We start from the raw sequence: 24,127 nt of genomic DNA on the forward strand, positions 1-24,127 counted from the left end.
TCTGACCCAGATCACATCATTTGCAAATGAGATTAATACTAGAATAACTCTTCTTATGCTTATTTGTATTCTGAAATAAATACATGAGAAATATTTTATTGTGATATAAAGTGAATGGAAAGATAAGATAAATATATTTTGATTCAATAGGATAAATATCAAGGGTAAATTAGTAATTTGGTTACTATATAATATAAAATATAATTTTAATAAATAATATTTGTATTTCATAATAAATTATTATGATATTTAGCTGGAATATTCCAGAATAAGTAAAAAAAAATTATTCCGCAAAATCTAATATAAAAACTCAGATATGGAAATCTGATAAAATATAAGATATTATTCAAACCGACTGTGACCGCAAAACGAACGACTCGGCCGACTCATTTCTCGACTCGCTTCTGCAGCTTCGCGGAAGCTTCTTTCGATGTCTGTGGGCACGCCGTCTAATCTCCGTCAACTCCTAATCCGAGAGAGAGAGAGAGAGAGAGAGAGAGAGAGAGAGAGAGAGACGACGACGCGGACGGCGATTTGTGCGGGCGAATTGACAGGTCGGAGCGGCGATAAAATAGCTGAGGAGACAACAACAACGACGAGTCTCCCGTTTCCATTTTAGAGATCTTTGGAGATTGGAAGTCGATTCTCTGCGATGATGCTTCCAAGATCGGATGCGACGAATCGGTTGTCTTTGTAAACGGTGAAAGAAGAGAGAGAGAGAGAGAGAGATTAGGATCGATCTTGTTCTCCGTGCTCGGTGCGTTGTTGGCTTTTGTCATTCTTCTTATCGTTTATTAGATTCCATCTGTTGTTCTGAATTTTGACATGCTGATAGATCTATGACTTGTTTATGATGTTAGTCGAATTGGATCCGCATTCATTAATGGTTAGGTAGCTCAATAGGTAATTAAAAAAGGTGGAGGATTAAGAAAAACAAATTGGGAATCAAGATGCTTGTTTTATATTATTCGATCAGTCTACCATGTGAATGATCTCTTGATAACTTATTAAGACACATCTTGGGAAAGTTGGTTGCTTGCTAATGAGAGGAGCGCTGCTCAAAATGCAGTCTATGTGCTACTCATAGATGCGGCAATTTATTAGTTTGACACATTAGTATCAATCTTTCAAATTTACATTCCTTGTCAGAGTTTCATAATAAGTTCCTTGTAAAGAGAAATATTTTTGTCTTTGTGATCTTTCTATTTTCTTTCATGCTTTGTACAAATTTATCATCTCAGTACTTGGCATATGATGTCTGTCTTATGACTGCTTCAATATTTGAGCTTCCTTTTAGAACAGCAGAGAGGAGAGGAGCATACTGTGTCCTTGATGATGAGAATTTGCGGGCCGCTTTCTAAGACTTAATATTCATATTTCCTATGCAGTATGTGCAGCAAAAGATATCAAATGGATCTACAAAAGCAATTAAAGTTCCTATATAACATTATCCAAGTTTTTGGCATTCTTAAGTGATCACTCTAATTTACAAATTTCATCATTTGCTTGAGTGCTTTATTTTATTTTTATGAAATAGTTGTTAGGCTTAGAACAACCTCAACCTCAGGTAATAAAGAAGAAAATACTTTCATCTCACATTTAATAATAGTAAATCCTATATAATATTATCCAAGACACGGTAATCACATGTGTTCTAATTTTTGATTGTTAGTCAATTTGTGCTAGGATGATGATTGATGGCATAGAGAATATAAAGATATACACTGATGGTTGATGATCAAATGATCATAAATTTGGTGAGAAATAGGTGTTCTTCCAAAGATTAATGGACTATTAGAAGATCTAAGTTAATATTATCAAAATAATTACAGGAAACAACTTTTCGAGTATTAGGATAGGGATAGGCCATTTGAAAAATTGATATATAGGTTCATAACTCACTTCCCAATCTATTTGTTTATGAATGCCAAACTCCAATCTGTTGATAAGTTTCATTAAAACTTTAGCATCATTAATAATATTTTCAAAGAATTGAATTCTTGAATTAAGGAAATACCTTGTTGGTATTATATTTTGAAATTTTTAAGCATTCAAACTTCAAAATACATATAAACTATGAAGCACGGACACGGACACGCGTGGGACACGGACACGCGTGGGACACGTGTCCAGAGTTTCCCGAAAAAAAAAAATTGGACACTATTGGGACACGGCCGGGGACACGAGTGGTATTTTAGATATTGTTTAACGGGTCGGATCGGGTTCCATCAAATGTTATTAACCCGAATCCAAACCCGATAATAAAACCTTACCTTCATTGTTGAGCAACGGAATCGTTCGATTCGATCGAAGCCCTAAAAGGCTAAAACTCTTGAGCAGCTGCCGAGCGACAATTTGAGGCACGACGGGCTACTGAGCGAATGCGACGGCCGATGGAGCGAGTGCGACGAGCTGAGCACGGCGAGGACGCAGGTTCTTCTCTCTCCCTGTCTCTGTCTCTCTCTCACCGTCCGTCTCTTCCTCCCTCCATGCCCTCCTTATCTCTAGGTCTCTCTCCCTGTATCTTCCTCCCTCTCTTTCTCTCTCTCTCTCTCTCTCACATTCTCTGTCTCTTCCTCCCTCCCTCTCTCTCTCTCGCTGTCTCACTCTCTTGCTCTCTCTCTGTCTCTTCCTCCCTCTCTCCTTTTCTCTCATTCTCTCTCTCCCTCTCGGTGTTTTACTCTCTCGCTGTCTCTCTCTCTCTTTGTCTCTCCCTCCCTCCCTGCCCTCCCTGTCTCTGTCTCTCTCCCTGTATCTTCCTCCCTCCCTCCCTCTCTCATTCTCTGTCTCTTCCTCCCTCTCTCCCAATCTCTCATTCTCTGTCTCTTCCTCCCTCTCTCCCAATCTCTCATTCTCTCTCTGTGTCTCTTCCTCCCTCCCTCTCTCTCATTATCTCTCTCTGTTTCTATCTCTTCCTCCCTTTCTTTCTCTCATTCTCTCTCTGTCTCACTGTCTCTCTCTCTCTCTCTCTCTCATTCTCTCTCATTGTCTCTGTTATTAAATTGTTAAATTATATTAAAGCTTCTCTAATCTCTATCTGTTAAATTGTTAATCTACTAATACATTTCCCTTTACTAATGTAGTTTTATTGCGGTTGAAGAAAAGTGAATACTGAAAATAATTCTGATTCTAGTCAAAATATATTTTCTGTGGATGATAATACTCCCTTGTGGAGATATGTTACTAAGATGGAGAAATTGGGAGAAGGTGGAGGAAATCATAATTTTAGATGCAATTATTGTCAACAAGTCTACAAGGGATCATATTATAGAGTAAAGGCTCATTTGCTGAAAATTAGTGGGCATGGAATTAGAGGTTGTCCAAAAGTGAGTAGTGAACATGTTATGGAAATAAAAAGGGTTGTTGATATGGCCGAGTTGAGAATTAAAAATTCGATGCCTAAACAAATTCCTTTGCCAAAATTTGGACAAGCGGCATCTTCTAGTAGCTCAATTGGAGATGTAGGTTTTGACATGGGAGGGACATTAAGAAAAAAAAGAGCAACAGGAATGACACCTATTGAGAAGTCATTTAATTCTGGTGCTCGCAATCAATTATATTGTGAGATTGCAAGAATATTTTATTCAGTTGGGTTGCCTTTTCATTTGGCAAGAAACCCTCACTATGTTAAAGCCTTTCAATTTGCAGCAAATAATAATATTTCTGGATTTATGCTCTCTGGCTACAATATGTTAGAACTACACTACTTCAACAAGAGAGAGCAAATATTGAAATGTTGCTAAACCCTATTAGAAGCACATGGGGAGAGAAAGGGCCGAGTATTGTATGTGATGGTTGGACTAATGCACAAAAGAGACCGCTTATAAATTTTTTAGCGGTGACTAAGCGTGGGCCTATGTTCTTAAGAGCTGTGAATTGTGAAGGAAAATATAAAGACAAATTTTTTATCTCTCTAATTTGATCATTAAAATCATTGAAGAGGTTGGACCTCATAATGTAGTCCAACTGGTTACAGATAATGCACCTATTTATAAGGCAGCATGGATGCTTCTTGAAGCAAGGTTTTTTTCATATTTTTTGGACTCCATGTGTAGTTCACATTCTCAACCTAGCTTTGAAGAACATATGTATAGCAAAAAACACCGAGGCAAATGAGATTGTGTTTGATGAGTGTAGCTGGATTTCAGTAATTGCAGGGGATGTAATGTGCATAAAAAATTTCATCATGCAGCATTCAATGAGGTTGGCTATTTTTAATGAATTTGTCAACTTAAAATTGCTTGCTATTGTGGAGACTCGCTTTGCTTCGGTGATTATAATGTTGAAAAGATTTAGAAAGATCAAGAAGGGTCTTCAATCAATGGTAATCAGTGATAAATGGAGTTCTTATAGGGAAGATGATATTGGCAAAGCACAGTTTGTCAAAGATAAAGTCCTTGATGACATTTACTGAGATAAAATTGAATATATATACTTGCCTTCACAGAGCCTATATACAGTATACTACGGGTTGCAGACACAGATAAACCATACTTACATTTGATATATGAAATGTGGGATACAATAATTAAAAAGGTGAAGACAGTCATATTTATGCATGAAAACAAGAAAGAAGGCGAGGAATCTATTTTTTATTCAGTGGTGCACAAGATCCTAGTGGATAGATGGGATAAAAGCAATACACCATTACATTGCTTAGCACATTCTTTGAATCCAAGGTTAATTTAATACCTCTTTCGTATTATTAAAAATTTTATTGTTCTTTCATTGCTATTGTTTACTAGTTATATGATTATGTTAATAGGTATTATAGCTCATCATGGATTCAAGAGAATCCAAATCGTGTACCACCGCATAAGGATTTGGAAATTTCTAAAATGAGAAACAAATGCTTAAAAAGGTTATTTCCAAATGCAGAAGAATGAAAAATGGCATATCAAGAGTATACTAGTTTCTCCACATCAACCAAAAGTTTTGCTGAGTATGATTCAATAGCAGATAAAAATGAGTTTGATCCAAACATGTGGTGGGTTGCTCATGGTGCTTATGCTCCTATTCTTCAGAATTTAGCACTTAGGTTACTTGGGCAACCTTGCTCTTCTTTAGGTTGTGAGAGGAACTGGACCTATTCTTTCATCCATTCATTGAAAAGGAACAAGATAACTCCACAGAGAGTTGAAGATTTAGTATATGTGCATACTAATCTTCGCCTTCTATCAAGGAGGTCTCCAAATTATTTGAGAGAGGAGACTAAGATGTGGGATATTGGAGGAGATTCTTATGATTCCTTTAATGGTGCAGGAATGTTGGAGTTTGCTGATCTCTCAATTGATGAACCAGATTTGGAGACTATAATATTTGTTGATGAAGGCAATGAGGCAGTTGAAGATGAATGATCTACTTTATGTTGCTATTTTGTAATAATTGTTAGTTTTTAAACTTCTGTGGAACTCGGTTACTTGAACAGTTGGACATGTTTTACACTTTTGGGGCTTGTAATAATAATCTAATATCTTTTTAAAATTTTGAACGCTTTTGATTGTCTTTCAATTTTGTTATTATTTTTAAATTAGTTCTTACAGCTTGATGTGTACTTCTTAGTTCCTTGAATGATACTTCTTAGTTCTTATAGCTTGATATATGTATTTAACACTATTAGATTGCAAACTTTTACTTTAGATGTATCAATTTTTTATTTTATTTTTATTTATTTATTTATTTATTTATTTCGCCGTGTCCTATGCCGTGTCCGTGTCCTATATTTTCAAAATTTGCCGTGTTGCCGTGTCCGTATCGTGTCGTGTCCATGCTTCATTGCATATAAAGATAGGTAAATTAGTAAATTAAAAGCATGCCTACTAGTAGCGTTATATCTCAATGTTGCCATTTGTTTCACCTGGAGTTCATCAACATCCGTCACTTTTTCTAACTTTTATCTACATTTTTACCTCCATGTATCACCATATTTATATCAAGATCTTTGACAATATCTGTCAACATGAAATCAAGACAATGTACAACACTTGGTGTCTAATGTAAATATTGTTTATTCAACATAAATAATTATCCAACAGTCTTATAATTTACCCCAATATCAGTAACTACTTAGATTACTATTTTTTCATCTAATTTTTCTACTACATCATCTATCAATCGAAAAATATAATTTGCACTTTTGAAATTAGCACCAACGTCCTTTTTTTTTATATGCATCTATTGGTTCAATATTTTTAGACTCCTCTAGAACATTAGGATTTTAGAATTACTGTTCCCATATTGTCTTTCTCCCTACATGTGAGTTGATTTAGATCTATCAAAGCGACCACCACTTCTCATTTCCTCCTCCCTGTCCAAAAATAAATTATATACTCAAGGTCGCCAGAGGTCGAGGGAGTGGGATCTACATCGAAAGAGTTCATCAAATGTCAATGGAGGTCGGATTTGTGTCAGAGAAGGAAAAAGTTGCTTGGGGGAGAGAGAGAGAGAGAAGTGGGATGGCTGGGCTCGAGGACATCAACTAATTAATGTCCTTAGGTCGGACACAAGTTGGATCCCTCACATATTCGACCCATTTAACTTAAAAATACTTGTATTGGATAGTTTTGGTTGAAATGACCGAAATTGACTTGATATGTACCGAGTATCAACCGACCCTGCTGCGGTAAATACCACACCGAAACTAGTTCGATGACTAGTTTCGAGTTGGCATCATTTTGGTCGATCGGTATCAGGATCAGCTGAAAGTGGAATCCTTGACATGAAGGATAGGAAAAGGGATATGTGAAGAGAGGCTAATTTGCATGTTGTGATTAGTGGGAGATATTTTCCAAATTTTGGGGAAATAGGGTTTATTGAAAATTACTTGCTTTTTTGACGCCAAGTTGGCGAACGTAGAACTATTGAAACACCAAAGAACATAAGTAAGAAGGATTTTGTGTGTTCATCCATAATAATTTTAATATTTAGAGCAAAAAGGAAAATGGTAAGATAGTTCAATCGACAATATGGTATGCATATTCAATTTCTTATAATGCCAGAAAGGCACAAGGTCTCCCTGTATGAGAACAGATTAATATAACTATAATGACATCTTAGTGAACTCATATCCATTTACAGTAATATACAAAATAAAAAAAAAACTGATACGGACATCCATCTTTTAGATGTATTATTTTCAAGTTTCTTGTTTTTTTTATCTCTGTGTACGTATTTGTGATTTACACAATTTGTAAGGAGTGTCCCCCTTCTTCATCTCCCCCTATATCTTCCAGATAAACGAACACAAATACTTTGCATTTTATCTCCTGTAATGCATGCTGATGTTACATTTTAATTTTCCAGTTAGCGATAGTATCACTATATCAAATTTGATTTGTTTGCTTTGTTATGACTGAGTTTATGATGTCACTTTTGGATATGCAGATGGGACCCAGGGATGAAATGGATGAGTTTGAAATTGAGATGGAGACCCTTGTTAGTCCATCTATGTCAACAAAGGCACACAATTCTGAGATACCTCATTGTAGGCCACTTCCAAGTGCTGCTCAATCTTGGACCTTCTGGATAATAGTTGAAAGATTTTGCAGAAGTATTAGAATTGTTATATTTACGGCGAAGATTAACATATTACTACCTTTTGGACCTGCGGCAATCATTCTTCATTATCTTACCAGGAATCATGTATGATTTAATCGTGACAACTTCTTTTACGTGGTAGTTTTTAAAGTCATGGGATCTGAAAAATCCTTGGAATTCTTTCTAACTCTCTTTTCTGTATTGTTGCAAATGTTATTTCATAAGCAATCAACTGTAGCAACTCCTTCATGATTTGTTCATCTATTACTCGGACCATTTGAGTTTTCTGAAGAAGTTATTTTTAAGATTTTTCCAGAAAATATATTTCACATCCAGACGTGGAGATGTTTACTTATCAGTGGATTTGTTATTTTGGAACTCCAGTTGCATATTCAACGTTGCAGATGTCTGCCTTTCATGATAGTGATGTGGTAGTGTGGGTCCCAGTTCACTAGAATGTCTGTTCAGCTAGTCTTAGGAATATAATATTATTTTGTATATGCATGTATTCTTTATCTTTTTTGTGAATACTGTCTCCAAAGCTCAGTTTATCATGTGTTATATCTAAAAATTGCAGGGCTTGGTTTTCTTCTTCAGCTTGATAGGCATAACTCCTTTGGCTGAGCGTTTGGGCTATGCAACTGAGTAAGTCTGGGTGATATTGATTTATCCTCTATCTGTTTTCCAGAAATGTGCTAAATAACTTGCTGACGCTTTTATTATGTAGGCAGCTTGCAGCATTCACTGGTCCGACAGGTTAGTTAACAACGTAAAAGTTAAAACAGTACCATTTTATGCATCAACATCTCATGGTGCATGCAGCTGTATATCTTCCCTTTCTTTTTCTTTTTCATCCTGTTTATCTATAGAAAGTTTAACCAGTAGTCATATATTTCTAATCACAGTTGGAGGCCTTTTGAATGCTACATTTGGGAATGCGACAGAAATGATAATAGCTATTTATGCATTGAAGAATGGAATGATTCGTGTAGTTCAGCAATCTTTATTGGGCTCTATATTGTCAAACATGCTTTTAGTTCTTGGATGTGCTTTCTTGGCGGGTGGTATCGTGCACTGCAAGAAAGATCAGGTCTTCAACAAGGTAATGATTTTGAAAATCGTCAATTGATTGAAACTTGTAGTAGTCTCTGGTTTCTTGTAAACTAGTTGATATATGGATAAACAAATGGAGCATTCATCTATAACAGGGAGCTGCTGGTGTAAACTCAAGCTTATTGCTGATGGCTGTTATGGGCCTAATGTTTCCAGCTGTGCTTCACTTTACACATTCAGAGGTGCACTATGGCAAGTCAGAGGTTTCTCTCTCACGATTTAGCAGTTGTATCATGCTTGTGGCTTATGCAAGCTACCTTGTTTTTCAACTGAAGAGCCATCGCAATCTTTACACTCCTCTAGATAATGTAAGTGATTAGACATAATCTCAAGTTCGTGAGTTAAATATTCAATTTAGGACAGATATTAATGGGACAGAGATTGATTCCTTGCTAATCTCTTTCTTATTTAGTACTTTGTAGAACAGTGCATATTTTTTAATCAACAAGATTTTGGTGCCATTTGAGTACTTTTTAAGATTAAATAGCAATATTAGAACCTTGTTGTTTTGTCATGGAAGGATATCACGAATTAAAATCTTTCTTAGCTTAAGCTTTTAGAAAAATTGGTAAGTTAATATGATATATGAACAGGAATTCCTGAGCTCAAATCCCCTTAGGCCTATTTATTAGGTAAAATATAAAACCTCCACCTTTTAGTTCAAAATATACACCATGGGTCTATTAAGATGTGTTAGATAGCTAGTTGGCCAAAAACTTAAGCTTGTTAGGTAATAGACCGACAATTTATACCATGCCTTTAACAAAATATCTCAAGCCTGGATGTGAGAGAAAGTGTGAAAATATAAGGACTGAAACCGCCACTCTATATTAGCTTAAGCTTTTATATTAACCGGTGACTTAACATGTCAAAAGGAGGCTGTCAGTATAAATGGTAGTTTCAGTTTATTTTCTAATATGCCTGAGTATGGACTTCAAAGAAGCTTATGATCGTTCCTTCTTCCTTGAGAATAATGTGGCTTGTTTTGGAAGAAACAGAAGATACCAATGTAGTTATAGACATGATCAAGTATATCTATGGTGACTGGTGTCATTGTAAAAAAATGCTTCCATAAACTTGGGTGCTTTTCATTTCTTTCCATGCAAGAAATTGTATTTTCTTCTTGAAGCTCTTTGGAAGAGGAATTGTGATATAGCTCCTTCATTCTTATTTTCATTCTTAGCTGTCTATTTTGATGCTATGGATATTATAGGAAGATGGGCATAATGAGGCTAACTCTGATGAAGAGGAAGCTCCAGAGATAGGTCAATGGGAATCAATATCATGGCTTGCTGTTTTGACCATATGGATCTCAGTCCTTTCCGAATACCTTGTGGATGCTATTCAGGTAGGTGAACTTTAGATTCACTTCTTTATTGTCGCTTTATACATATATGTATTGGCACATAAATCGCATACATGCAATAGAAACTGAGATTCTGTCCTAACTGAAGGAGAATAGGTGAGAGTGGAAATTGTTATGTGAAAAAGACGATCTCATTTGAGCTGTTCTTTTGTTGGGTCCTATTTTGTGGAACTATGGGCAACTTATTTCTACATATGAATATAGGAATGTGTCATTACAACTTATCTTCATGTTTTGGATTTCTCCATTGTTACGATCCAACCACATGGGTCGAGTCAAGTCAAGTTAGTTAGTTAGCCTTATCTTATTATTTTAAATTTTAAATAAATGGGATAATCCGTATGTGATTCCGATCTGCTAGAAATTTTTACTCGTATAAATAAAGAGCGGGCATGCACTGATAATTATCATTAAATGAATTTGAGTTAGTCAAGTTAATATTTTCATTCTTATTTTTTACTGTAGCCGTTAGATCGTATTTATCTTTCTAGGAATAGATCGTAGCCATAGAAGCATTCCAATCTTTCAAATCCTAACCATCTTCTTCTACCAGCAGCCATCCTACCTTACGGTTGTTCACCACCACCTTTGGTCGTCCATCACCGTCCGACGATCGCCGCAATATCAGATATTGATGTGGGCATCATCTTCAATTTGACCAAAATAGAATTACTCGAGTCCAATTTTGGTCTAATTGTTGATTTTTAATTCAAATAATCAATTGAATTAGTCAATTGATAGATATGGTAGCCTATATGCGGGGGATGTCCGTATTGAGTTATTACCTAAATTGGGTTAGTCAATTTAGGTAAGATTTAATCAATTAGGATCCTATTAGGAAATGAATTCCTATTAGAATTTCAATTGATAGTTATGATAAGCTTATATGTGGGGGATGTCCACGTTGATTTATTACCTAAATTGGATCAATCAATTTAGGTAAGATGATTAATTAGAGTCATATTAGGAAATAAGTTTCTATTAGAATCAGCTAGAATTAAAGTTGTTAACCTATTTAAGGGTTATTGCATGAGAAATAAAGACAAGTTGGAATAAGATTTATTTGAGATCTCTCACTTTCTCCCCTGTGGTCTTCTTCTTCTTCTCTCTCTCTCTTTCTTTTTCTCCCTTTCTCCTACTATGTCTTAAGATCCTTCTCTAATCTCTTCTACTTCCTCTCTAAACGTCTCTTTTTCTTCAACCTCTACTTTTTGTTGGTTATTGCTGCTGTCCAAAAGATTCCAGTAGTGAAAGAGAATCTTTGGGTGCCCGGACGTGAAGAGGACTTGGTTTTCAAAGTAAAATACTACTATTCCATTTATTGGTAAACCTAAACTCTAAAGTCTTTCCTTACACCATATTTTAGGCCTTTCTACTATCAACGTACCTATTTGAGAGTTGAGGAAGCTACTGCCTATCTGAGTGGTTTTCTCTCCTTCCATCTAATAGTGATCCTTTTAATCAATTAACTTCTTATCAGTTATTGCTTACTATATTTTACTTTAGTTACTTGTTTGGGTCGATTGTTCTCCAAAACATTGCATTCATACTAGATTTGTATCAGATATTTACTATTCTGCCCTATTTCGACCTTCTCTCACTATATCATTTATGATTTTTCATCCAAATGCCGGATTCTCGTGAAACCAGATCTATTAGAACCCTACTTTTGAGGCTACCTTCATATAAATTTTCACAATTTTCTTACGTCTAGATCATTTCAGATCTTATACGTAACATTGGTATTAGACCCAACGTTCCTCGGATAATAGTTATCACGTGATCCAAGACAAACTAGGAAGGAGCGACCATAGAGGACTAAGAACTTATCTCCGTTCCTGTGGGAGTTTCTCCGGTGCCCTTTCCACCACTAGAATTATCGACGATGAGCCGTCAGTGTGCACAAAAATATTTTTTAAAGAATTTTAAGCCTAGTCAAAAGAGATCCAAACCGCCCTCAAGGATGTGATCCAAGCCTTGGCAGAGGCCCTATTGGCCGCCCTCCACTGACCTGAGCTGCTAGCGCCGCTAGCCACAATAGAATCCAGCTAGACGTGGCTAGAAAACTCCACCCATGAGAGAGGTGGAGGGGAGCCCCAAACTGTAGCCTCGACACCTCCAACTGTGATGGAGGTTCCTCTAGCACCATAGTCCCAGGCTGCCACCGCAGCGACGCTGGAAAAGCTCCTAGCAGTGGCCCTGATGCCATCTTCCTCAGCCACGGTGGAAGCTAGGGTCGAAAACCCTAGTTTTCCACCGGCGGCTATCTAGCCGCTCCTGGCCTCCTCCGCCACATTTGGTACCTTCCACAGGACACTAGCACTGGCCGAAATACCACCAGGGACAATAGTTAAGGCTGCAGCGAACCTCCAGCTAATGGCTGCAGGTCCGACGCTTCCACGACCACCAACGGCCACAACCGGCTTCCTCAAGCCAACTGCCAACTAGTGGTGGCCACTGCAGCCGCCAGCAACCGTTGGGTGGCCGAACCTGACAACCACCATAACGGAAAGCTACCTTTACGTCGGGGTGGCTCCGCCGCAACTTTCCACCGCTGCCACTCCCAACCAGTGGGACCATGGGTCCTTTCCGCAGCTCGCTATCGTTCCGCCACTGCGTGGACCTGTTGGATGGCAACTGCCACTGGCCATCTACCCTGCCCAACCACCACCAAGGCTACAGCGGCTTGTGGCGGCGCCCCTAGGCCGAAATTCAATTTCAGCCCTAGGGTTAGGGCTAGGACAAGTTTATGAAGAAGATGAAATACACAATTTTCAAGCAAGCCAGATATTCACGAATTGGTTCGACCACCTCGTGTGAACCAATTTGGAACCCATGAACATGACCCCGAGCATAAGTACGAGCTCGAGGACAAATGGTGGAATAACCTGGTGGGCCTGCGCCATCAAACTAAGTAGAACCCGTGTGCAACCCGCAGGCGACATAAGCCAGACTTGTGAGCCCATGTCTCACGTGACCAGCCTTGACCGCGAGGTCATTTGGCCTGCGATGATAGGTTACGTTTTGGGATCCAAGCTCGGACCGTCAAGCTTGATTTTCCAAAATTCTCTAGAGGCAACCCGCTAGACTAGGCCTATCTAGTGGAGCAGTTTTTCACGTACCATGGCATGCCAGACCACTAGAAGGTCCAGCTAGCCTTATTCCTCTTAGAGGGCGTGGCAATTAGGTGGTACCAGTAAGTTGAGTGGACTCGACCATTCAAGTCTTGGCAGGACTTTGCAGATGCGATTTGTGTTCAGTTTGGTCCGACCTAGTACAAGGACTTTCAAACCATGTTGACTAAGCTGACTCAATCAACAACAATTCAAGCTTACCAAGAGGAGTTCGAGCGGATCTGTAACCGGGTCACTAACTGGTCTAACTTGGCCCTGAAGAGCACTTTAATTAGTGGGCTCAGGTCTGACATTCAGACTGAGGTTAAAGCTTTGAGGCCCACTACTTCTAACGAGGCCTTCTCCTTGGTTGTTCTGATGGAGTCCCAAGTTGGATCAGTTGAACTAGATTCACAAAGAGGAGAGAAGAAAGACAGCCTAAGCCCACGGCCCACTAGAGATGGCATCTTCCCCAACTCAACCTGCGCCGACGGTTCAGCCTAATCAACAGACTAAGAGACACGGATACGGGACACGAATACGACACGATACGGACACGGGGATACGACAAATCTTAAAAAAACAGGACACGATACGTTTAGGATACGGCAAAATAAATAAATAAAAGCATTATATATATTATCGATACGTTTAAAGAAATATTTTTCTAAACTTATAGTATAAATACACAAGCATGCATAAATTATTCATGAGAGAAAAACAAAATGTATACAATACTATAAAGCCAAAAATGATAATGCTAATGTGTGATAATAAAATTCTATATTATAAGAATAAATATCTAACTACCATTACTTAACTACACTGGATGGCATAGGCGAATCTGTGATTTTACAATAATTTGCATTAATATTAATTTTCTTGTATGTACTAACTTGTGATGTTGCATTATATTTCTATAGCATATGCAGGAATTTCCTAACATCGATAATTTATGTTATCAATTTTTATATTATATGATAAATCTTATGTCCAAAAAGTTTCTCAAAAGTGTCTAAAAGTGTCTAAGAAGTGTCCGAATTTATTCTATAATTTTTTAAATATGGGATATGTCGTAGAAGTATCCAACACGTGTCCAATGAGTGTCCGACGAGTGTCGGACACGGACACAGCATGCTATTTGAAGCTTTGTACCCAATGACTTAGAAGAGCGCTGAAGAAAAGGCTTGTGTTTTTACTGTGATGACCGATTTACTCCTGGTCATAAATGTAAGCGCTAGCCCACATGTTTCTAGGCAGACTCGAGGAAGATGAACCTAAATCCACTGATTGGCATGACAATTTGTACGAGTACAAGAATGTGAGAGACTAGTTACCTTGAGGATAAGGTGTCGGAAGCGTGGTGAATTATTACGATTCGACCACATGGGTTAAGTCAAGTCAAGTTAGTTAGTTAGCTTTATCTTATTGTTTTAAATTTCAAATAAATTAAATAATTCGCATGTGAATTCTATCTGCTAGGGATTTTTACTCCTATAAGTAGGAGTAGACATGTGTTGATAATTATCATTGAATGAATCTAAGTTTAACTAAGTTAATGTTTTCATTTTTATCTTTTATCGTAGTCGTTAGATCGCATTTATTTTTCTAGGAGTAGATTACAGCCAAAGAAACATTCCAATCTTTCAAACTCTAGCTGTTTCCCTCACCAGCAACCACCCTACCTTACGACCATCCACCACCACTCTTGGTTGTCCATCACCACCCTATGACTGCCGCAACGTCGAATTCTCGTGAAACTAGATCTATTAGAACCTTAACTTTTGAGGCTACCTTCATATAAATTTTTATAATTTTCTTACGTCTAGATCATTCCAGATCTGGTATGTAACACCCATTTTTTGTTCATTATTTCCTATTAAATTTAAATTTTAAGAATCCCATTCAAGCCATAATTGTTGGAGAACTCCTTAGGTGATTCACTTAAATGACTAAAGGCTTCATTGTCACATGTCTGCATGTCCTTGCCATTTGCTTTGCAATGCTCAGATGTTGGGATCTCTAGGGAAAGTTGCATTTCATTGCCATCTTCTTTGCAACTTATCTTTTCTTGGCACTAGAGAATGGTTATCCATGTAGGCTTATTATTTTATTTTAGGTCAATTTACATGTAATCTTGGTTAACTTAGGATATGGGGTTGCCTAATGTTGAGTTAGTCAAGTAGAAGTAGAAGCCAACTATGGAATACAAATGCTCTCGAGAGATTTGTTAAATTTCATGCTGACATGACTATCATCATATAACATGGTGGCTATGCCATTCCGAAGAGTTCCTTTTTCTTTTTCTTAAAGCAGAGTTAAAGTGTTACACTGTATAGGACTCAATCATTTTACTGTTTGGCGATAAAACCATTTTGCTTCAATTTCCAGAAGTCATGTGGGCATCATTTTCAATTTGACCTAATTGAAGTTGTTTGAGTCATAGTTTCCAGTTTCGACGTCCGGCCTGCAACAGCAGCTGTGCTGCTAGCTGCAGCTGTCAACTGCTGCTGACAGCCAGCTAGAGAGAGAGAGGGGGAGAGAGAGAGGGAAAGATAAAAAAAAAAAAGAGGGTGAGGGAGAGAGAGAGTGAAAGATAAAAAGAAAGAGAATATGGGAGAGCATGGATACTTCAGACTAACAGTTAGAGAGATAGGAAAGAAGAGAGGGAGTAAGAGAGATTTTTATTTTTTAGTCTTTATATGTGAGTAATTATTATTTTTTATTTTCTTATATTTTTTCTAAATTTTTAGAAATTTGTTAACATTTTTAAATAATATTTAGAATTTTATATAATTAAAATAGTTCGATCCGATAGGCGGTCGATACGGCCAATACGTATCGTTTTTCCTGACGACCAATCCCGATCCCGATACCGATTTTCGGAACCTTGGTTTGAGTCGAATTGGGTCCAATCTTGGTCTAATTGATTTAATGAGACTCAATTTACTTTCACCTTTACTTTGCTGGTCAATTATAATTTAATTGATCAATTGGGTTAGTTACTTGATGGTTATGATAAGCCTATAGTGCAAGGGATGTCCGCATCAGAGTCCATTGTGGTTTTGATTACCTAAATTGAGTTAGTCAATTTAGATAAGATTTAGTCAATTAGAGTCTATTAGGAAATTAGGTCCAATTAGAATCATCTAGAATCAATTTATTAACCTATCTAAGGGTAATTAGACGAGAAACATGGAGTATAGTGGGATAAAAGTTTGAATCAAAATCTTTTCTCTCTCGCCTTTAGTTTTCTCTCTATCTCTCTACTAAGGTTTCTCTCCCTCCCCCCACCCCATCTCAATCTTCTCATTTCTGACCTCTTCTCTTCTTTTTTTTCCCTCTAAATCTCTACTCTTCTTTGTTTACTGTTTCTGTCTAGAAGATTCCGGCAGCAAAAAGATAATCTTTGGGTTGCCTGGACGTGAAGATGGTCACATGGCATTCAAAGCAGAAGCACTATTTTTTCATTGTCAATAAACCTAAAGTCTTTTCCTTTCTACATATTTTCGGACTTTCCTTCTGTCCAAATATCTACTTTGAGAGTCGAGGGAACTTGTTCTTTATCTGAGTGGTTTCTCTCCTTCCATCTAATAGCATTCTTTAATTGATTGATTGGCATACCAGTTATTGCTAGTATTTTAGTTTAGTTACTTGTTTTGGGTCATTTGTTCTCCAAATCATTGCATTCGTACTATATTTTATTTAATAATATTCATGAAGTTTTCATAAGTAATGTCCAGATCCTGAGCATAATTTTATGTACTCCTATCTGCTTTGGTGTTCCTGTTTCAGGAACATTGAGGAATTTTACCTACGCTGTACATATTCTGCTATTCCTTCCTAAAAAAATTATTAAATTGCTTTGAATTGGTGCATTTTATTACTCACTATGTTCTTTGTTTCCCTTATAGGGAGCTTCAGAGTCGTTGAACCTTCCTGTGGCCTTCATCAGTGTAATTTTGCTTCCTATTGTTGGCAATGCAGCAGAACATGCAAGTGCAATAATGTTTGCTATTAAAGATAAACTTGTAAGTTTGTAACTGCTATATGGTGCAGTACAGTTGTCTTCCTTTCTCTCTGCCTGTACAGTCATTTAACCAGACTTTCTCTCAATTTCAGGATATCTCTTTGGGAGTTGCAATTGGATCATCTACTCAAATATCAATGTTTGTGGTAAACCTTCAGCAAATCGTGTTGCTTGTTGTGTTAAAACTCTCTTGGCTATAGCTGCAGAGGATCTGCTACTCCTTTTGTATAAGAAGCTAGTCTATATCATATATGCAAATAAGTTGGTCTATATGATATATAGAATAATTTTATTTACATAAAGAATTTATAATGCAACTCTTTAGCTAAGCAGAATGAAATGAGATGAGAGTAGGGGTGTTTTACAGACAATGAAACACCTATAAGGTGATGATATAAAAAAACACCACTTGAAGAACGCAGTAAAAGATTATTTTTCAGTAGACTAAACCTTGAGTACATGTAAAAGAAGCTCTTTGTTTTAATTGAAGAAACTGTTTAGAGTTTGAGAATTGTTGAAGTTAAGGTTGAACTGAGAATGTCCATATTCATGAAATTCTAAAGAGCGGGGTGCCAACTACACTTTTTTTAAAAGAAAATTTTTTTAAAAAAAAGATATGAACCCTCTTTCTGTAGGGGAACCTGGGAGATAAAGAGAAACTTGATTTGGCCCTTCTGTTAGAATTGTGATATAACTCCGTATGCATTGCTCCGTTTGCTGCCATTATGACTTAAAGACCAATGGAGATGCAAAGACATTCAGTATGTCTTGCAATCTTGGAATTACTAATGTCAATTAATGATCGCTTACCTTTGATATTTGTCCTTTCAATTATTCCTTTTTCTTAAATGTTCTGTCTTTTATTATAAAGGCTTCAGGATCTTTCTAGAAGTATGAGACCACATAAAATAATGACTACTACAATATTGCCATGTTAGTGCATCTGTCTTAACGATTTTCCTGGTTAATTTGAAAAGAGATAATTTGGTAATTGAGAAGACTTACTGAGTGGTGTCTATTGAAAGGACAATCTTCAACAGATGACATGTATGCTTTACTACATATAATGTAGGTTTATTGAAAGCTAATTATTTAATTATAATAAACAAATATTGGAGTGTGGACTATAAAATCTTTACAAGTCTTGTATCATTATGCTATAATTTTTCTTGCAAGTTCCAACTAGAAACGAGCGATAACCCAAATTAAATCACTCCTTGGTTTACTTCAATTTATATCTAGAGAGATATTTAAGAATTAGTGTTAAAGAATGAGCATTAGGCTTGTTGAAACTATTCAGAGGATCTACAAAACAAGAGATTGATTGAGTTCACAATTGACATGATTTCTTTCAAGATCTATTTTATGAACACATGATGCACTGAGTCATAACGAGTATCATTTGAGTTATATGCATATTATTAACTGTTTAACTTCACTATCTATATATACAAATCAATAGAGAAAGGACTAGAAAAGTCTGCCTGGTTCAATACAAGTGTAACGCTAGTTGAAAGATTTATAGTTTTTTGTCATCTTATTTGAAATGTATTCTTAATTTTGGATTACCTCAGGCATAAGCTAAATGTGACCTGTATAATCCTCAAAGATATCTGCTCAATAATATTGCAACAGAAGTTTGTGTTCTACTTAAAAAATTAATTTTATAATGATACTTGTTCATAAAAGAATAAAAGCTAATTTGAGGGAAAATGACTTTTCTGCAACTGTAAAAACCTTAAAATTTTAACTTAAAAAGGATTCCTAGAGATGATAAGGCACAAAGACCAAGCTTCAGCGACATGATTGGAAATAGATTCTTCATTAGTTTAGCTATTGTTGGAAGATCTTTTGCTTCTTTGATCTTCATTTTCTTTTTTGTAGGGAAACTGACATTTGTTCGTCTTTGTTTGCAGATTCCGTTCAGTGTAGTAGTTGGTTGGATAATGGGGAGAGGGATGGACTTGAATTTTCAATTATTTGAGACAGCTACTCTTTTTATAACAGTATTGGTTGTTGCATTTATGCTACAGGTATGCTGTCAAGTTAATTTATTACAGAAGTCATCTCTTTGTGTTTATCTTTGAAATTATTGTTGGTCATAGTTGACACTTAAATATACTAAGTGATCTGGGTGCTGAGTTGAGATGATACCCATATATAGTGGTTGGAGTTCTTGTTTGTCTTTTCACTTCCGGATGTATTATCTCTATAAATAACAGCTGCTGTATACAGAAATATTGTTTGAGTAATTGATAAGTAACATCATGCAAAGCTTTGGCAAATTGAATTGTTTGCCAATTTAAGTTGGAGATAACAATTATTTCATTAGTATATGCATGTTTTGGTAGAGATATATTTACTGAGATAACTGTAGTCAGCATATTCTTAATGATTATTATGGTTGTCTAACAACAATTACTCCTTTAATCTTCTCCTTTTTGGTGACTCTTATTATTGCACGTTTGTTTTTGCATCAAGTTAGCTGTTATCCAGGGTCAGTTTGTCCTTTGAATATTTTCATTAATGTCTTTCCAAAATTTTCATTTGAGGTGGCCAAGTAATTATGCTTAGGTATTTAAGCACTAATAATATCCTTTCTTCCTTAAAGACTTATCGACTTGAAATATAAGAAAACATTGGGGAAAGCATATAGAATTGGCATACAATAACTAGAGGAGAATCAACAATATTTACTTATATAGAACCAAATAGATGGGAGAAACATCTAGATAGATTCAAAATTTTGGATAAAATCATGGTTCCTTTTATAGTCTATTTTGTTTTGTTTTTCCTTTTGATGCTCATCAAATAGTTCAAGGACCCATGTTGTCTGCCAGGAAATATTTGGCATGGTTAATGATCTGAATTTGCTAACTTATCATAGCTTACTTGATAAGAATTTTACTCTGCTCTCGAGCTACCTAATTCATGCTCTTTTATCTGGACCTGCAACTGACTGTTGACACATTTGACAAGAAGCATGCATGATGGAGTAACAACTAGGCAAACTATGAGTTTAATATGTAGAATTCTTACTCAATATGAGTATAACCTCTGGCTTACGAATTTGACCAAATCAAAAGCGTTAGCCTACATGTGTCATCCAATTTGCAGCTTCTAAGAGTCAATCAGCCAGTTGAGTTGGGTCAGTTTAAGCATGGACAAAGCAAACCCAGTATATATGGGTTTGGTAGACAAAATCATCAGACAGGTTATATGCCCATGGATGGTGAATGGAATCATCTGCATGAACTGTATGCTTTATGGTTACATTAGCTCTTGAGACACTGAGACTGCTATGGCAGTATCAATAGCAGCTAGTGAGATTGAGGTAATGCAATGATGGATTGGAAGATGGTTGTTGATGGGTTTGATTTGAGGTTAAGCAACACTTTTTCTTCCATACGTGTTATGCCAACTTTTAGTCTTTCGGTATCCTTGAGTGTGTTGCCATTATTGGAGATTTAGGATAGCAATAAAACAAAAGAGAGAATTTAAGAGACTGAAAGTAAAAGGAAAGGAATAGATTTTTTTGAATTCTTAGTGCTAGAAGTTTAACTGAATAGAAAGGCAGTAAAGAGCATGAGAAGAGAAGAAAAGGATATATAGATGCTTATGATGAGGAATTAAGGATACTGTTCTTTTATTACTTCTGTATGTGTATTTGGTATAAATGATATAGAAACAATATAGAAAATGATGCTTAAGTACATTTTACAACATCAAACTACATATTAATTCTGCAGTTGCATTATCTCCGCCTGAGTGTCAGAGAATCCTTGACTACCTCTCCCAGCCAATATCTTGACTAGGGGTGTCAAATAGGCCTATCAGTTTGCAAGCTGCTCAATCTGGGTTCATTTAGAGCTTGGCTCGAGATAGGCTCAAGGTCTTACTGAGCCAAGCTCGAGCTGACGTTGGCTAGATTGAGCTTGACTCGAATTGTTTCATATATGTTGCATATTTATACGTTATACATAATACACCCATTTCCTAGCATAGTTGGTTCAATGCTGCTTTAGTCCTTGATGACCTAAATACAGGGTTTGACCTGGGACTAAATCAGTAAAAGAGATCCAAAATTGCAATTTGATAATGCGAGCCTATTTCTGCCAATTAGAAAATTAAAATATTTTTTTGCTGTAAATCGCCCACCAGTGTGTACTAATTTTGTACCACTGTTTATTTTAGTTTTCATTCGCAGCTTTATACAATTTTTTCTAAAAATATCAAAATTATCTATGCACTACATCCTAGCATGGTCCATTTTTCCATTTTTCCTAGCCTGAGGTACTATCTAATGTTTTTGTTGTTGTAAGCTATGCTCAATGAGCCAATTTCGATCTGGCTTGGTTAGACTGAGTCAAGCTCAAACCCTGTCTTGGCCGGCTTGGTTCGAGCTTGGGCTTTGTGCTGATTACAGTTTCGAGCTGAGCTGACCCCGACTCAGCTTGCTCGAGCTTGATCCATTTATACCCCTAGTCTTGATAAGATTAGCAGCAGTTTAATCTTGATGTCAGGCCCCACTAGAATAACTTTGCCTTGAGGACCTTGCTTTATATATGTAATTTCTGGATCAAGCTTAATATTTGAAGTTATTATAAGCAGACTACGAGTTGTCTCTTGAAAGAAAAGTTGAATATTTCTGAGTTTGCCTTTGTGTTTTACTATTCTTCCAGGATGGCACTGCAAATTATTTGAAGGGACTAATGCTTATTCTATCCTACCTTATAGTTGCTGCCAGTTTCTTCGTTCATGTCGATCCTGCAGCTAGTAAGTGGAACAATATATTTTATGTCTATATATATGAGAACAATTTTGTAAGCTACCAAAATGGCCTTATTTTTTAGATCAATTCAGTTTGATTGTTATCATTCCATATTATAATTTTCGTCAGCAAAAGTGATTCAGGTGTTCTTTTTTTCTTGAATGTGTACTCTCATTGACAACAATTTCAACAGGTGATGATTAATGACAGAGAAAGAGAAAGTCTCTCAGTGTCATCAATCCACGCAAAATATATGGCAACTATGCGGTGCTTCATCCACCGATGAGTCATATGTGACCTGCTATCCAGTTTGTTATTTGAGGATGCTGTTCATGTAGTTATTCTGTACAAACACAAGCAAAGCAAGGAGGCTGAAGATTATTTTAAGAAAAAGAAAAGAAATCATCAATTCATAGAAGTTCTTTCCAATAGGTTCAGGGTTCCATGTCCCCAGGAAAGTTTCATTTATTCTCACAACATTTTAATGTTTTCAGAAAGTTGGTGGTTGTATACAGTCCAAACTGTAGATAGATTTATAGAGATAAAAGCCCAAGGAAATGAATATGATTATTACTTCTGGTATTGTTCACCATCACCATGTCTAGTAGTGAAGTTGCTTACCCTGATATCTTTTTGTTGGAATTTTTGCACAGTGTCTTTACCTCTGTGAATGCAAATCCACTCTGTTGTGAGTGAAGTTGTAAAAATTCAACTTATTTTCAAGTAATTTTTACCTCTCTGAATGCAAATCCACTCTTTTGTGAGTTAAGTTGTAAAAATTCAACTTATTTTAAGTTTACAAGGAACATCCTACTTTTGTATATGTTAAAAGTTTCCATCTCTTTCTGTCTTTATGAAATAAAAATAGATGTTGATGCATATTGTTAAATTGGCATGAAAAGAAAATGTAATGACAACAGGAAATTGCCATGACCATCAAGGGGGCAATTTACAGTGAAAAAAAATATTCAGTTTTTTAATAGGCAGAAATAAGTTTTTTTATTACCGAATTGTAAATTCAGATATTTTTTACTTAGACTTAATTATATTTTCTATAACTAAATTCAACCGTTTGATATTTTCTATAACTAAAAAGAGATATTGATGCATAGTTTAGTTGAGAAAATATAATGGCAATTTCAACTCCCATCTCAATAGGATATGGGCATGACCAGCAAGGGGCGATTTACAGTGAAAAAAGTTTCAATTTTTAAATCGACTGAAATAGGCTTTTCTATTATCGAATTGTAAGTTCAGATATTTTTACTAACTTAGACTTAATTATCTTTTATATAATTCAATCGTTTAATCTTAATGCGTACATTGTTAAAAATTAAAGCATACCTTTTGTACAAATAGTATGTATAAATTATATATATATATATATATATAATGCGTGGTCTTCTTTTTTTAATTTTGATGCGCACATCATTAGAAATTACAGCTTATATTTTATATAGGTGGTGCGTATATATTACATAAGTGATGTGTTACGTTTTTTTTTTTTTTTAAATTAGAGCATATATTTTGTATAGGTGAGCCTATAAATTATATAAGTGATGTGTGAGTTCTTTTTTTTAAATCTCAATATGCATATTGTTAAATTTTAGAGCTTATATTTTGCATAGGTGATGCGTGACGTTTTCTAAGATGCTAAATAAATTACAGCTTGTTGAAAACATATTTCTTTTATCCTAAATCTCTTATATGTTCTTAATGTTAAATATTTTTTTTTGTAAATATCGAGAAACTAAAACCCTACCGCAAGGGAGGGGCAATTTGCAATAAAAAGTCATTCAGTTTTCTAATTGGCAGAAATAGGCCCCAATTTATCAAATTACAATTTTGGGCCTTTTTAACTAATTCAGCCCAAAAAAATTCCATAAAGACTACCGTGTCCTAAAAGTGTCACGTATCACCTATGTAATTCATACGCATCAACTATACAAAATGTATACTCTTTTTTAAAAATACATATCGAAATAAAAAAAAATGGCACGCATCACCAATGTAATTTATACGCATCGCCTATACAAAAGGTACGCTCTAATTTTTTTTAAAAACGTCACGCATCACTTATGTAATATATACGCATCGCATATGCAAAATATATGCTACAATTTTCAACGATATGCGCATCGAGATTTCAAAAAAAAAAAAATACTACAATCACCTATGTGATTTATACGCATCGTTTA

The 24,127-nt window shown here is 35.9% G+C and overlaps 1 protein-coding gene across 1 annotated transcript; it reads left to right on the forward strand.

Annotated features, from left to right (window-relative positions):
- Positions 1-406: 406 nt before the first annotated feature.
- LOC140760004 (vacuolar cation/proton exchanger 3-like) lies at positions 407-22,518 on the forward strand. The gene is made up of 12 exons (XM_073096761.1): positions 407-757; positions 7,384-7,641; positions 8,114-8,181; positions 8,264-8,292; positions 8,442-8,638; positions 8,745-8,957; positions 9,863-9,997; positions 17,043-17,159; positions 17,251-17,304; positions 19,075-19,191; positions 21,841-21,934; positions 22,123-22,518. The coding sequence occupies exons 2-12, from the start codon at positions 7,384-7,386 to the stop codon at positions 22,131-22,133; spliced, it is 1,293 nt and encodes a 430-aa protein (XP_072952862.1). The 5' UTR covers positions 407-757; the 3' UTR covers positions 22,134-22,518.
- The last annotated feature ends 1,609 nt before the right edge of the window (positions 22,519-24,127 follow it).

This window comes from Typha angustifolia, chromosome 5 (assembly GCF_048772165.1).
Source record: "Typha angustifolia cultivar Huaian chromosome 5, ASM4877216v1, whole genome shotgun sequence".
NCBI lineage: Eukaryota > Viridiplantae > Streptophyta > Magnoliopsida > Poales > Typhaceae > Typha > Typha angustifolia.